At 36.7% G+C, this 13,955-nt stretch overlaps 1 protein-coding gene across 1 annotated transcript in view; it reads left to right on the top strand.

Moving 5' to 3' along the window:
- Positions 1-13,955, top strand: part of ddx27 (DEAD (Asp-Glu-Ala-Asp) box polypeptide 27) — a 71,226-nt gene that overhangs the window by 42,364 nt on the left and 14,907 nt on the right. The window contains exons 9-15 of the mRNA XM_039734910.1: positions 972-1,122; positions 3,141-3,240; positions 4,848-4,989; positions 9,204-9,357; positions 9,597-9,678; positions 12,245-12,422; positions 12,651-12,757. Coding sequence (XP_039590844.1) covers positions 972-1,122; positions 3,141-3,240; positions 4,848-4,989; positions 9,204-9,357; positions 9,597-9,678; positions 12,245-12,422; positions 12,651-12,757 — 914 coding nt within the window. The remainder of the gene's footprint in view (positions 1-971; positions 1,123-3,140; positions 3,241-4,847; positions 4,990-9,203; positions 9,358-9,596; positions 9,679-12,244; positions 12,423-12,650; positions 12,758-13,955) is intronic.

The raw sequence follows: 13,955 nt of genomic DNA, 5'->3' as shown, positions 1-13,955 counted from the left end.
AAAAGAAAACTATCTTGTTGGTAAGCGTACACATAAAGGTACAAGATGCATTGTAATTGCACATTCTGTAATGTGTGTATGTGAGTGTGTTGCTCTTGCTGCTTCTAAAATTTCTACAAGTTATCAAGTGACATCATTTTCAAAGGCCATTATGTGACACAGTAAGAGTGTCATAGTAAGACATAGACATAGTAAAAATCATATATAAAATACAAATAAAAAATTACTCGGCGTACCAGAATTGTGATTTGTGACACTAATTGTTTTTTAGCTGAAAAAAGGATAGTTCTTTCAGGTAGGAACTTTAAGTGATTAAAGCAGATGCACTGTTCAGAGATAATTAAAGAATTGGGGTGTTGGAGGGCCTAATCTTTACATGGTACCCGCAAATATCTCAGTTGGTAGTTATCCATATCCGGTATTGGGTCACAAAAATAATAAATATGAACTGAATGACGATTGTATTGTTCCAATGGCTTCTATTTATCTGTATTGTACAGTATGTATACTAATTATACTGCTGTTTATAGTAGGAACAAAAGCTGCATTTTAAGAAGTATATCCTTTCTTTCTCAGGTTCAAACTGTATTTCTAAAAGAGAACACATTCCCAGGGAGTATGTGCACTCTGCTGGACACACCAGATTTTACCAGTATTCATACAAATCCATATTTTTATAGCATCGTTTCTTTAGAGAGTACTATTAACTAGGAAAAGAATGTCCTCCATTCAGTCTTGGAAGTTTTCTATATGCATGAAAAAGGAAGCAGTCTCAAGTGATTTTTGCTGTTAAATAGACATATTAGGCAAACGTTTAGGACCTTTGTTCAAATTTAAAACATCCAAGTTAATATTTGTGTATCTCCTTGAGAGTTGCCGTCCCTTTTCTTGTTTTATTGTGATGAAAACCTTTGCCTAATAAAGTTTATTCTTGTCTAAATTCCTTTTATCTCACTTTGTGTTTCTTTAAGGTGGACTGGATTTGAAATCACAAGAAGCTGCCCTGAGAGCTGGCCCTGATGTTCTTATTGCCACTCCAGGCAGATTAATTGATCATCTTCATAACACTCCTTCTTTTGAGCTAAGCAGCATTGAGGTTCTCATTTTAGATGAGGCTGACAGGTCAGTTCCATGTGTTTTTGTTTGCGCTGAAGCTGTAACATCACTTGTATTACATTGTGAGTGTTCCATCTCAGAGCCATATGGAAGACTTTTTAAACCTTTCTTTAGAAAATGCCCTTTATTCAGGAATGACTTTCCCTACATGGAACTGTTGTGTTAGCAGTAGATATGTATAAAGAATGGGGAGCAGGACTGGTGGCAGGAAGATATGGAGAATTTTGATTCAAAACAGTGGCTTACAATTTCAGAATGTTAAGGACGTCCAACTACTGTACATATGCCAACACCCGACTACATTACTCTCTTGGAAAAAATCGTGTTTAATATGCAATATTTCGGTCAGAAAATATAGCAGTTGCACTGTGTTGGTAGTTGACAAGTTCAGAGTGCCTCACACAATTCAGTGTGCCAGACAGCATCCTGCTGTCCTAAGAAGATGATCATCAAGAAGACCAGTGGGAGAATATCCTGACAATTTCGATTCAAGCATTCAGATGCAGATTACATTCTAAATCTAATCTCAAAAGTCTGTTTTTTGCTGTTAACACTTCTCTAAAAAGCCTGAATGTTGTGCTGCCTGCAAGTGGAAAAAATCTGAGTTGAGTTTTACTGCAAATGTAGTTTTAAAAAGGCAAAGTTGTGCTTAACAGTTCAGCCTAACAGGCACCTTAAAGAAACACTAGTGGCAAAATCACAATCTTAACAAAGTAGACCAATAAATATAAACATATGCATTTAATTTTTGTCCATGATAGAAACAGACTAGCTCAGTGTAATCACAAAACTTGACTAAAGATATGTGTAACAATCACCTTTAAACAAATACTCATGATTCCTCTTTACCGAGGAAGCCACTGTATGCAGAAAAAAATATCACCATCCACTTAATGCACAATGTCAGAAAGTTTTCAAAACAAGAACTATATTTACCTTTTTGGCAAACCAGGAGCAATTTGATGTAATGTCTCATCAATTCATTCATAAATGGTAGGAAGATCTTTGGCAAGCTTTAACAAAAGTTTAAATGTAAGACCACTTGGGAAATACATTTTAAAATTTGAATTACATCAGCCTTTAGCAGTACATTTAAAATGTAGTCTTACAGTCATGTTGATTGTTTAGTCATTTTACAGTGACCTAAGGAGCTCTGCCAATTAAAAGAAAAAGGTTCTGAAAGTAAAAATACTTGCTGTTTACCTAGGACAGAAAATGGAATACATTGAAAATGTGTGTTTCCAGAATAGTTACTGCAAGACCACAGAAGTAGAAAAACAGCAACGGGGAATGAACAATAACTTCTTTGAAGTCTCCCAAATAAATAATTGGCAGCAAATCAGTTTTCTGCATTATATGTGGACCTCTGTGTTTAATTAAGGAGGGCATGAGATGTGGTGCTCATGACTGCAAGAACACATGTGGCTAGCAAGGTGTGTTGTAAGAGTATTACTCCAAGATTTCCAGAAGGTGTTAATGGCCCAAAAATGATTAGGGTGATTACTTTGGAAGTAATCTAGACCTTTCCAGTGAGTTTACCAGGGACAATAGATTTGGCAGGTGTAGTGGCAGTAAGAGAGGCCTGAGAATCGAAGAGAGAGATACTGAATGGGAGAAAGTTGGAGTGCAGTATTAAGTACATGGGTGAGATGTGGGCTAGCCACCCCCATAGAATAGAGAGAATAATCTGGCAGATCTTTAAAAGATCTAGTTCAATAAGATCATGTTCTGCCTATCAAGTATCTACTAAATAGCACAATGTGCTTTTATTTGTACATGCTACTATTTTTTTCAGGTTCCTGAAAATTTTACATTATTATATATTTATGTCTTTATAGTTCAGGATGATTAATAACTTTACCTTGTGAAACTCCTGAAGTATTTTCTTCAATAGTATAGGGATGATTTTTTAAAATTTACTTCTGGATATTTTAACAAGCAATGCTTCCTTTTGACATATAGTTCATATTTCGAAATGCATTTTCATACATCCTATTTTATTTTTACCCATTTTTTTTTTCAAGGATGCTTGATGAGTATTTTGAGGAGCAAATGAAAGAAATCATTCGGCTGTGCTCTTTCCAGCGTCAGACTATGTTGTTTTCAGCTACGATGAATGAAGAGGTATGGAGAGGATAGCATTCTATGTTATAACGTGTAAAGTGCCTTTTTTCTATCTTATAATAAGCTACCTGTTTAGCTAAGGCAGTCTAAGGGATCCATATGAATTACAATTGTTTACATATACTTTTATAATTGGACCATAGGAAGGATTAGTTAGAAACAGGAACTCAACCCCCAAACTTGATATTTAATGTTCCTTATCCTAGGCGCTACATCTCACACCCTTTACCTTAATTTTATTCTCCTGTTAATTGCATTTTAGCATATGTTGTTGGTTTGTGTGGATCAACACAGTGTTTTGTCAGAGTACGTTTTTTCTACAGATATAAGTAGTCATTGTATAATTGTGCCATCAAAAAGAACAATTGTTGAACTTGTATTGCCTTCAGTGACAATTTATGGAAGAAATGTGCCTTGAAAGATGGGCAGTAATACAAATCAAAAAACAATTCAAAAGCCTATGTACTGAATAACTTTCAACTTGAAAATGTAAATGTAATATTATTATTAGCCTGTTCTCCTCCTCCTTTGGCTTAATGGTACTTTCCAGGTTTATTCTTTTCGGGTTTGAAAGTTAAAAATTTGATTGAGATTTATGCACGATTTTGTTTAGTTGGATTTAAAATAGCTGGACTAGTTCTAATTGAAATATTGTTGATCTGTTTTTGGAGAATTTTCTTTGGTAACAATTTGTTATTGACCTCTCTAATATGTCTCCATCAGTCGATGGAGGAAAGTGACTGCCTACCAAACTCACTCCTGTAGCGGCTGCACTTTGCCAGGTTGCATCAGGGAGCCTCTTGAACCCAGAACTGTTGATAGTCGTAAACCAATATGAGCCGGGCAAATAAGGCAACACACAATCAACAAAGGGCTGATACAGAAGGGCTAAGTGTTTTTCATAAAAGCAAGATAAAAAAAATAGTATTCAAAAGTGCACTGCAAGTTCAATAAATAAATAATCTATTAAAACAGGTGCTATGTGGAGGTTAAACATAAGCAGTAAATATATTCCATAAAAACAAGGTTAAAGTCATGGCAGGAAACTCTGCATCCATCTTTAAACAGGAGCTCTAGTGCATCTTCCTAAAATCTGGCGTCTCCTCAGCTTAGTCCATCAGGACCTCCTGACTACAGGTCCACTGTTACACTTCCCCCAGTTTTGGAGTCCTACCGCCAGTCCGTAGGCACCTGCAAGAATCCCTGCCGAACTCCATTCACATCTCCCTTAGCCAGTCCATCAGCGTCACCTGGGAGATGCTGCACAACCTCAGTGACTTCTCCCACTCCTCTTTGTTGCTCAGTCGTAGTAATACACTCCATAACAAATCCCCCAACAAACACAAACACCCACACCCATTTTGAACCTGCATGATCTGGGACCTAATTATTTATTTCAAAATTAAGCTTCATCACAGACCTCTTATCACACCACCATCTCCTGTCATCAGAAACGACATTAAATGTTCAGTTGTCTGTATATTTCTTGTTCAACGAACAAGATTAACCTACAATTGACGGATACAGAACTGGTTATATATTATGGAAGTTTGCCTTCTTTTGCGGTTATGAGGTTTTATTCATTCTTTGTCTCATATTTTCTTCAGGTAAAAGATCTGGCTGCTGTATCTCTGAATCATCCAGTCAAAATATTTGTAAACAGCAATACTGATGTGGCTCCATACCTCCGGCAGGAGTTTATCCGAATTAGACCAAATAGGGAAGGGGATCGGGAGGCTGTTGTTGCTGGTAAGTGATTTGGGCAATTAAAGGATTATCTGATTATAAAAACACTTACATATTCACAAAGTACCTCATAATTAGCCAATTATTTTGCAGATGAAGAAACTTTAAGACTTGGACTGTCCAATATGTGATAAAGTTGAACTTTCCTATATGTCTGAGTTAGCACTGAAATCGTGAAATGAGACTTTGTTTTATCAAGGAATGGAGCTGCAATGTGACCATAGTTAGATCACAAACATGCACTGGTGATATAAAATATATTTTGTCACTTACTTTTTCTTTATACAGTTTAACTCATTGCAAGACCACTTCCAAAATACTTATTTTGTCAACTTCTAATCAAAAATAAATGATTATTTATTTAAAAATACTATACATGTGTGTTTTGTTTACAGTTCAGTTCACTGTTTAAATTCATTTTTTAATCTTTTTGTCCAAAGTCAAATTCCATAAACATACATCTCTGCTTGATTATTTTAAAATGAAGTTTAGACAATAAAAATCACAAAGATGTCTTCATCTTGTCTCATTTATTCAAACAAAAGTGCTGCTTTGCATTGATTCCCAGCTTTGCAAGAAAAGTGTCTATTTAGAATGTATAAGAGAAGCAGGCTGAATGTAGTTTTATCATTGTGTTTTTTTTTTTTTATGCAAATGAAATGGTAAAGGTTATACTAAAACACTGGAAACCTGAATGATCAGTACCATAGTGTGGGTTTTTATATTGTGCATAAAAAAGGCATAGAGGAAAATGTAGGTTTGCTGTCCACATTATAGGGAGATGCCTTTAACTTTTTGAGTGCCACCTTATAAAGTAATGCATGACTCACTTGTGCTCAAAAGGTGAGAAAAGTAAACTTTTCCTATAGTAAAGTGAAACAAATGATAGGGCATTTGGGGCAGTGTAAGAAATATACAAAATAAATTTCCCAAAAAATTAAATCATGTTGATGATTTTCTCTCGCTCTTCAAACATTATTTGAATATTCAACAATTATTAAAATAAAAGATGTCTCTTCATTTTATTTGTAGGTATATTTATTAATCTTTATAGATTAGTGTAAAGAACAGTAAAATTGTAACTTTTGTAGTTTTTCATTCTCTTAATTGTAATTTTTATAATGTCACAATCTTTATATTGTCACATTCTTGACAAATCTTGGAAAGAATTAATTAGGTGGTTTGTGTTTTTTTCTTTTGCCACCTTTATTTTGTTGAGCATATTTCATGTTTATCTTGTTCTGGGTATCAGATTTCATTTTAAGTTTGCTTAAAATGGCTTACTTAATACATGACTTGTTCCTGTCTACCTCGAGGTGTAACCAACACCTATATAATTAGTAAATTATGTAAAATCTCACTTATCTTACCAAAGGGTGACCTCAAAAACATTGTCAAGTGGCACAAATGTTTGAACATTAGTCTAATTAACTATGCTAATTAAAATTCAAAATATTCTGGCCCAAGCCTGATAACTTGAATGTATTAGAGCATTGACCTTTAACCATAATTATACAGTGCAACCAGAAAGTATTCGCAGTGCATCACTTTTCCCACATTTTGTTATGTTATAGCCTTATTCCAAAATGGATTAAATTCATTTTTTCCTCAGAATTCTGCACACAACACCCCATAATGACAACGTGGAAAAAAGTTTACTTGAGGTTTTTGCAAATTTATTAAAAATAAAAAAAAATTGAGAAATCGCATGTACATAAGTATTCACAGTATTTGCCATGAAGCTCAAAATTGAACTCAGGTGAATCCTGATTCCCCTGATCATCCTTGAGATGTTTCTGCAGCTTAATTGGAGTCCACCTGTGGTAAATTCAGTTGATTGGACATGATTTGGAAAGGCGCACACCTGTCTATATAAGGTCCCACAGTTGACAGTTCATGTCCGAGCAGGCGTCACGTTTGGAGGAAACCAGGCACCGCTCATCACCAGGCCAATACCATCCCTACAGTGGAGCATGGTGGTGGCAGCATCATGCTGTGGGGATGTTTTTCAGCGGCAGGAACTGGGAGACTAGTCAGGACAAAGAGAAAGAGGACTGCAGCAATGTACAGAGACATCCTGGATGAAAACCTGCTCCAGAGCGCTTTTGACCTCAGACTGGGGCGACGGTTCATCTTTCAGCAGGACAACGACTCTAAGCACACAGCCAAGATATCATAGGAGTGGCTTCAGGACAACTCTGTGAATGTCCTTGAGTGGCCCAGCCAGAGCCCAGACTTGAATCCGATTGAACATCTCTGGAGAGATCTTAAAATGGCTGGGCACGACTCTTCCCATCCAACCTGATGGAGCTTGAGAGATGCTGCAAAGATGAATGGGCGAAACTGGCCACGGATAGGTGTGCCAAGCTTGTGGCATCACATTCAAAAAGACTTGAGGCTGTAATTGCTGCCAAAGGTGCATCGACAAAGTATTGAGCAAAGGCCGTGAATACTTATGTACATGTGATTTCTCAATTTTTTTATTTTTAATACATTTGCAAAAACCTCAAGTAAACTTTTTTCACATTGTCATTATGGGGTGTTGTGTGTAGAATTCTGAGGAAAAAAATGAATTTAATCCATTTTGGAATAAGACTGTAACATAACAAAATGTGGGTAAAGTGATGTGATGTGAATACTTTCCGGATGCACTGTAATGCTTAATCCATTGTGTTTTACGTTAGAAAAATGAATTTCTCTTAACTTTGTTACTGTAAAAAAGTTAAAACATTTTTCAAAACTGGGACATTTACCCATACTGTACATTTCAAAGCCTAGCCCAGCTAGAGCATGCTGTAAAGTTACATATTAAATAATGAATGCTAAAATGCATATTTTTCTAAGACAAGTTGAATGACTGTAATATACTGTAGTATGGTATATGTTCTGTATATGCTTTTGCAATGTTGAAAAGGTTATAATGTTAATGTAAACATTCTAAATTGTGGTGAAACTGGCCTGTTCATATTGCATCATTTAACTATATTTAATATATATTTAACTATAGGTAAAATTCCATTACAACGAATATCTTTATAATAAAACTTTCATTACAGTGTAGTATTTTTATGGTCCCGACAGCTTCCCCATATGACACGAGTCTATAGAAATCCTGTTACTACGAAGTACATTCAGCAGATACTTTCATTACAACAAAGTGCACGAAAGACCTTGAAATGCTTGAATGAATCATCCACAGAGTAGTTAGTTCTGTGGCCGCAGCTCAGTTGTACACAACGATCCCCAAACAGAAACACTATTTTTTTTTTCTTTCTTTGAATTTTCTTCCTACTGTTTTTTTCTTTTTTGTTTCCTGCAATTTTCAGTGATACCTTTTGCATATTGCTCGTCAACATTTGAAAAACATCCATTGGAATTTAACTCATTGTCACCCTCCTATAGAAACGGCAGACACGAAAAAACAATAACAGTTCATATTAGAAAAATAAAAAACCTAATTTTTTGCAGCTCTCGATTGCAGCAAAAAGAAAAAAGACGTTCCCAGTAAATTCGGAATTTCGCCATCGACACTGTCAACTTTCTTCGAAGAAAAATCTTGGGTCGCAAAACGTATGTGAACTGCTTCATATAAAGACGTCGAAAAAGCAGTTTTTATGTGGTTCAGTGATGCTCGTTTAAGAAACATTCCTATTAATGTGGCCCTCATTCAAAAAACTTGATGTTTCTTGGGACCTCCCCCAAGAAACGTTCTTGTTGGGGGGTTTGGGTTTGGTCTTTAGAGTTCAGAAACTTCACAATATGAAGAAGAAAAGGATGATTTGGCTCCTGATTGATAACTGTGCTGCCCACAACATGCTTCCACATTTAGATAATGTTCGCGTTGAATACCTCCCACCCAATTGCATAGCAGTGCTTCAGCCATTGGATTTGGGCATCATTTGCACCCTGAAAGTGTATTATCGCAAAGAAATGCTGACGAAAATTCTCATCAGCATAATTTATAGGCAGGAGATTAAAATTAACATGAAAGAAGATATTGAAATGATTGCAAATGATTGCAAAACCTGGACACAAGTTAAAGAAAGCACTATAGTAACAAAGACAGAATCTCATTACAATGAAATTTTCGTTACAACAAAATATTTTTTAAGTCCCTGGTAGTTTGTTGTAATGGAATTTTACCTGTATATATATTTAACTATATATCCTTGACATGTTTTCTATCAATAAATTTCTGTTGTTCTCTCTGCTCATAGCTCTGTTGACTCGAACTTTCCCTGATCATGTGATGGTCTTCACACAAACCAAGAAACAGGCCCATCGAATGCATATCTTCCTAGGATTGTTGGGCCTGAAAGTAGGAGAGCTCCATGGGAACCTTTCTCAGATGCAGCGACTTGAAGGTCTTCGGTACAAGTTCCTTTATTCTCCTTTATTCTATCCAATAGAAGTCACGTGTTTTGAAATTAGTAACCTTATTAGCACAACTGTTCAAAAAACGCAGTGTTCCTGAAAGGGTTGGCCCTGTGTCATTTTCATGTGTCAAGTATAAGGGTGACCAAAACCCTGACTTACATTTTAGTAAAGTTTTTAGCTAAATATTCATTCTTGACTGTATAAATTTAAAAAATATTTTTTTTCTTGATCAGCCGATTTAAAGATGAACAGATTGATATCCTTGTAGCAACAGATGTAGCAGCCAGAGGTCTGGATATAGAAGGAGTTAAAACGGTAAGAACAGGCTTATTTGATTTTGATGTGATGCATGGGGTACTTGACGTTTTTGCTAATCTGTCAGAGAAAGAGAAATTAATAATTTTTACCTTAAAAATATAAAAATATTGATAAAAGATTTTTTTTCAATTTTGTTAAAACTAAAGAAATGCAATTATTGTTACTTCATTATTAGTAAAACTATTAAAAGATATAAGAATCAAACAAAAAATAACTCAAGTTATTCACATCCCTTGAAACAACATTGAACAGCTAACTCCTGAATATGACTTTTGCTTGTAAATGCCTGTTTTTAAGGAGCTAGTTTCTGCCCCAACCAGGTTACTCACCTTTTTCCAGTTACAGTGCATCCGGAAAGTATTCACAGCGCATCACTTTTTCCAAATTTTGTTATGTTACAGCCTTATTCCAAAATGGATTAAATTCATTTTTTTCCTCAGAATTCTACACACAACACCCCATGACAACGTGAAAAAAGTTTACTTGATGTTTTTGCAAATTTATTAAAAATAACAAAACTGAGAAATCACATGTACATAAGTATTCCCAGCCTTTGCTCAATACTTTGTCGATGCACCTTTGGCAGCAATAACAGCCTCAAGTCTTTTTGAATATGATGCCACAAGCTTGACACACCTATCCTTGGCCAGTTTCGCCCATTCCTCTTTGCTGCACCTCTCTCAAGCTCCATCAGGTTGGATGGGAAGCGTCGGTGCACAGCCATTTTAAGATCTCTCCAGAGATGTTCAATCGGATTCAAGTCTGGGCTTTGGCTGGGCCACTCAAGGACATTCACAGAGTTGTCCTGAAGCCACTCCTATGATATCTTGGCTGTGTGCTTAGAGTCGTTGTCCTGCTGAAAGATGAACCGTCGCCCCAGTCTGAGGTCAAAAGCGCTCTGGAGCAGGTTTTCATCCAGATTGTGTCTGTACATTGCTGCAGTCATCTTTCCCTTTATCCTGACTAGTCTCCCAGTTCCTGCCGCTGAAAAACATCCCCACAGCATGATGCTGCCACCACTATGCTTCACTGTAGGGATGGTATTGGCCTGGTGATAAACAGTGCCTGGTTTCCTCCAAACGTGACGCCTGGCATTCACACCAGAGAGTTCAATCTTTGTCTCATCAGACCAGAGAATTTTGTCTCTCATGGTATGAGAGTACTTCAGGTACCTTTTGGCAAACTCCAGGCAGGCTGACATGTGCCTTTTACTAAGGAGTGGCTTCCGTCTGGCAACTGTACCATACAGGCCTGATTGGTGGATTGCTGCAGAGATGGTTGTCCTTCTGGAAGGTTCTCCTCTCTCCACAGAGGACCTCTGGAGCGCTGACAGAGTGACCATCTAGTTCTTGGTCACCTCCCTGACTAAAGCCCTTCTCCCCTGATTGCTCAGTTTAGATGGCCGGCCAGCTCTAGGAAGAGTCCCGGTGGTTTCAAACTTCTCCCACTTACGGATGATGGAGGCCACTGTGCTCATTGGGACCTTCAAAGCAGCAGAAATTTTTCTGTAACCTTCTCTAGATTTGTGCCTTGAGACAATCCTGTCTCGGAGGTCTACAGGCAATTCCTTTGACTTCATGCTTGGTTTGTGCTCTGACATGAACTGTCAACTGTGGGACCTTATATAGACAGGTGTGTGCCTTTACAAATCATGCCCAATCAACTTAAATTACCAAAGGTGGACTCCAATTAAGCTGCAGAAATATCTCAAGGATGATCAGGGGAAACATGATGCACCTGAACTCAATTTTGAGCTTCATGGCAAAGGCTGTTAATACTTATGTTACATGTACATTTCTCAATTTTTTTATTTTTAATAAATTTGCAAAAACCTCAAGTAAACTTTTTTATGTTGTCATTATGGAGTTTTGTATGTAGAATTCTGAGGAAAAAAAAAGAATTTAATCCATTTTGGAATAAGGCTGTAACATAACAAAATGTGGAAAAAGTGATGCGCCGTGAATACTTTCCAGATGCACTGTATGTGTGTGCATGAAAACGCACTGATTTTTATGGTTCGGTGACAACTCGGCAACATCCTTTACCAGTTAGGTAATAGATAGGTTCAATAAGATTTTTTAATTATATTTAAATGACAACGTGATTTAAAATGTTGAAAATAAATTTGTAATTGACAAAGGTACTTTATTCTGCAGATGAAACAAACTCTGTCTTACATTATCTTCTGCAACCAAATTTGCTAATCCTTTATAATAAATTGTATTGATTGTAATTGCATGATAACATTATTTAGAATATTAAAGGTGACCTGTGCGTATGGCTTAAGGAATATCTTAACTCTCAATGTATTGGGACTCTCATAAAGCAAGGGATTCGATGGATATTACAGCGACCTATGTTGTCATTTAAATATAATAAAAAAATCTCTTTGAACTTAACTATTACCTAACTGGTAAAGGATGTCACCCAGTTGTCTTTTTGACGAGTTGTCTGTCGTCCAGTTGTCTTTTCACGGAGTTGGTTGTTGCCCAGTTGCCCGTGAATGGATGTTTATATTCTGTTCTGAAAAGTTTGTCTGAATTTTGCCCCTTTTTCCTGACAGGTAATCAACTTTACAATGCCCAACACAGTCAAGCACTATGTCCACAGAGTGGGTCGCACAGCAAGAGCTGGGAAGGTGGGACGGTCAGTGTCTCTTGTAGGGGAACAGGAAAGAAAGATGTTAAAGGAAATTGTGAAGAAGGCAAAGACCCCTGTGAAAGCACGAGTTATTCCTCAAGGTTAACAGCAGTTTGTTTTCCATCATTTTTATCTGCTTTATAAAAGCCCTTTATTTGACAATGACAAGATTGCTTACTTAAGTATATCTAATTTGAAAGAAATAAGAATTTCTAAGACTTCTTGTACAAAGCTGCCTTTTCTGAATTTTTAGGAAAGCAAACATTCCTAGTGTCCTTTTTCACTGAAGCTTACTTCTCATGCTAATAGTTAACTTTTCCTTCTTTCAGATGTTGTGTTAAAATTTCGTGACCGAATTGAGAAACTTGAGAAGGATATTTATGCTGTGATGCGTTTAGAGAAAGAAGAGCGTGAAATATGCCGCTCAGAGGCTCAGGTTAGTACTCGGATGTCTACAAAAACTGATGCCCAGCTCTTATTTCCTAAGAAATATGAGCCACATTCAGGGGCAAAATAGTAAAGGGCCTGAAGTATAATTTTTTTTTGTTCCTTTTTATTAATTTTATTACAATCCATACAAATCAATCAAGTTTTTACAAAAAGAAAAAATAAGTTAAGAACAAATCGATCCCCACCCCTGTAGTATAATTAAAAATTATTTTTGGTATTACATTGTGTGAGGTTGTAGTTTTTACTTGACATATTTTGCACTTATTAAAAGAAAGTCAATATAATTGTTTTTATAGTTGTGACATTTCTGAATGTGGATTTTGACTGCGTGCTGCAATCTTATTTTTTCTGCCTTATTAAAAACCCCTTAACGCGCACACGTACCGGTCCCGGGACATAACAGCGTTTTAAAAACGTTACAGTAATGTGTGCATGCCCATCTGCCATGCATCTCGACATACTACCCATCAAATGAAACTTCAAAGTCTCGTCTTACCGATGATATAAACCATTTTGACACACAACAACCACAGCACTGACACTAAAGCCTTTTTTACAGAGAAGTACATACTTTTAAGAGTTGACTTTCCCTACCTTTGAAGACCCCCTGCAAGTCAAACATCAATATTTCCGAGCAGTATTGATCCCATTCTGTCCGTAAGGCTCCAGCGAATATAATCCAGTAAAACGATTAGGTCCAAAACACACGATATATCCTCAAAGGGACAAAAACTTCTGAAAACGTTTCATAACTTGAGACTAGCTACGTAATTTTTTTTCAGTTCTATTGATCATATCAGACGTAATTTGTTTCTGTCGGCGATAACCATGCTACCGCATGTAACACGGAAGTGTTAGCTTCTGATCGACACCTAAGTTGGCCAATTACGACGGGTCTGGGGTTGACTGGCACCTCGTATAGCCAACGAGTGTCACAGACAGCTGAACGATGATGTACAACTCCAAACCCTGGTAGAATCTACCAGTTTGATTGGACACTGTGAGTGACACTCAAAACTTACAGCCAATGAGCAGCCGAGCATTTTGATATGTAACTTGCCATACTAACTTGTAAACAAAACGATCGGAGCTGCGTGAAGGTGGCATTTGTGCCAGTCTGCAGAGTTGGTGCGTGGTTGTTTATTGTGATTTCGCCAAGTTTTTTCCCATTTTAAATATGAATA

Source organism: Polypterus senegalus, chromosome 14 (genome assembly GCF_016835505.1).
Source record: "Polypterus senegalus isolate Bchr_013 chromosome 14, ASM1683550v1, whole genome shotgun sequence".
NCBI classification, from domain to species: Eukaryota; Metazoa; Chordata; class Cladistia; order Polypteriformes; family Polypteridae; genus Polypterus; species Polypterus senegalus.
Note: the sequence above shows the minus strand (reverse complement) of the source record. Positions and strands in the feature narration are given on the sequence as shown.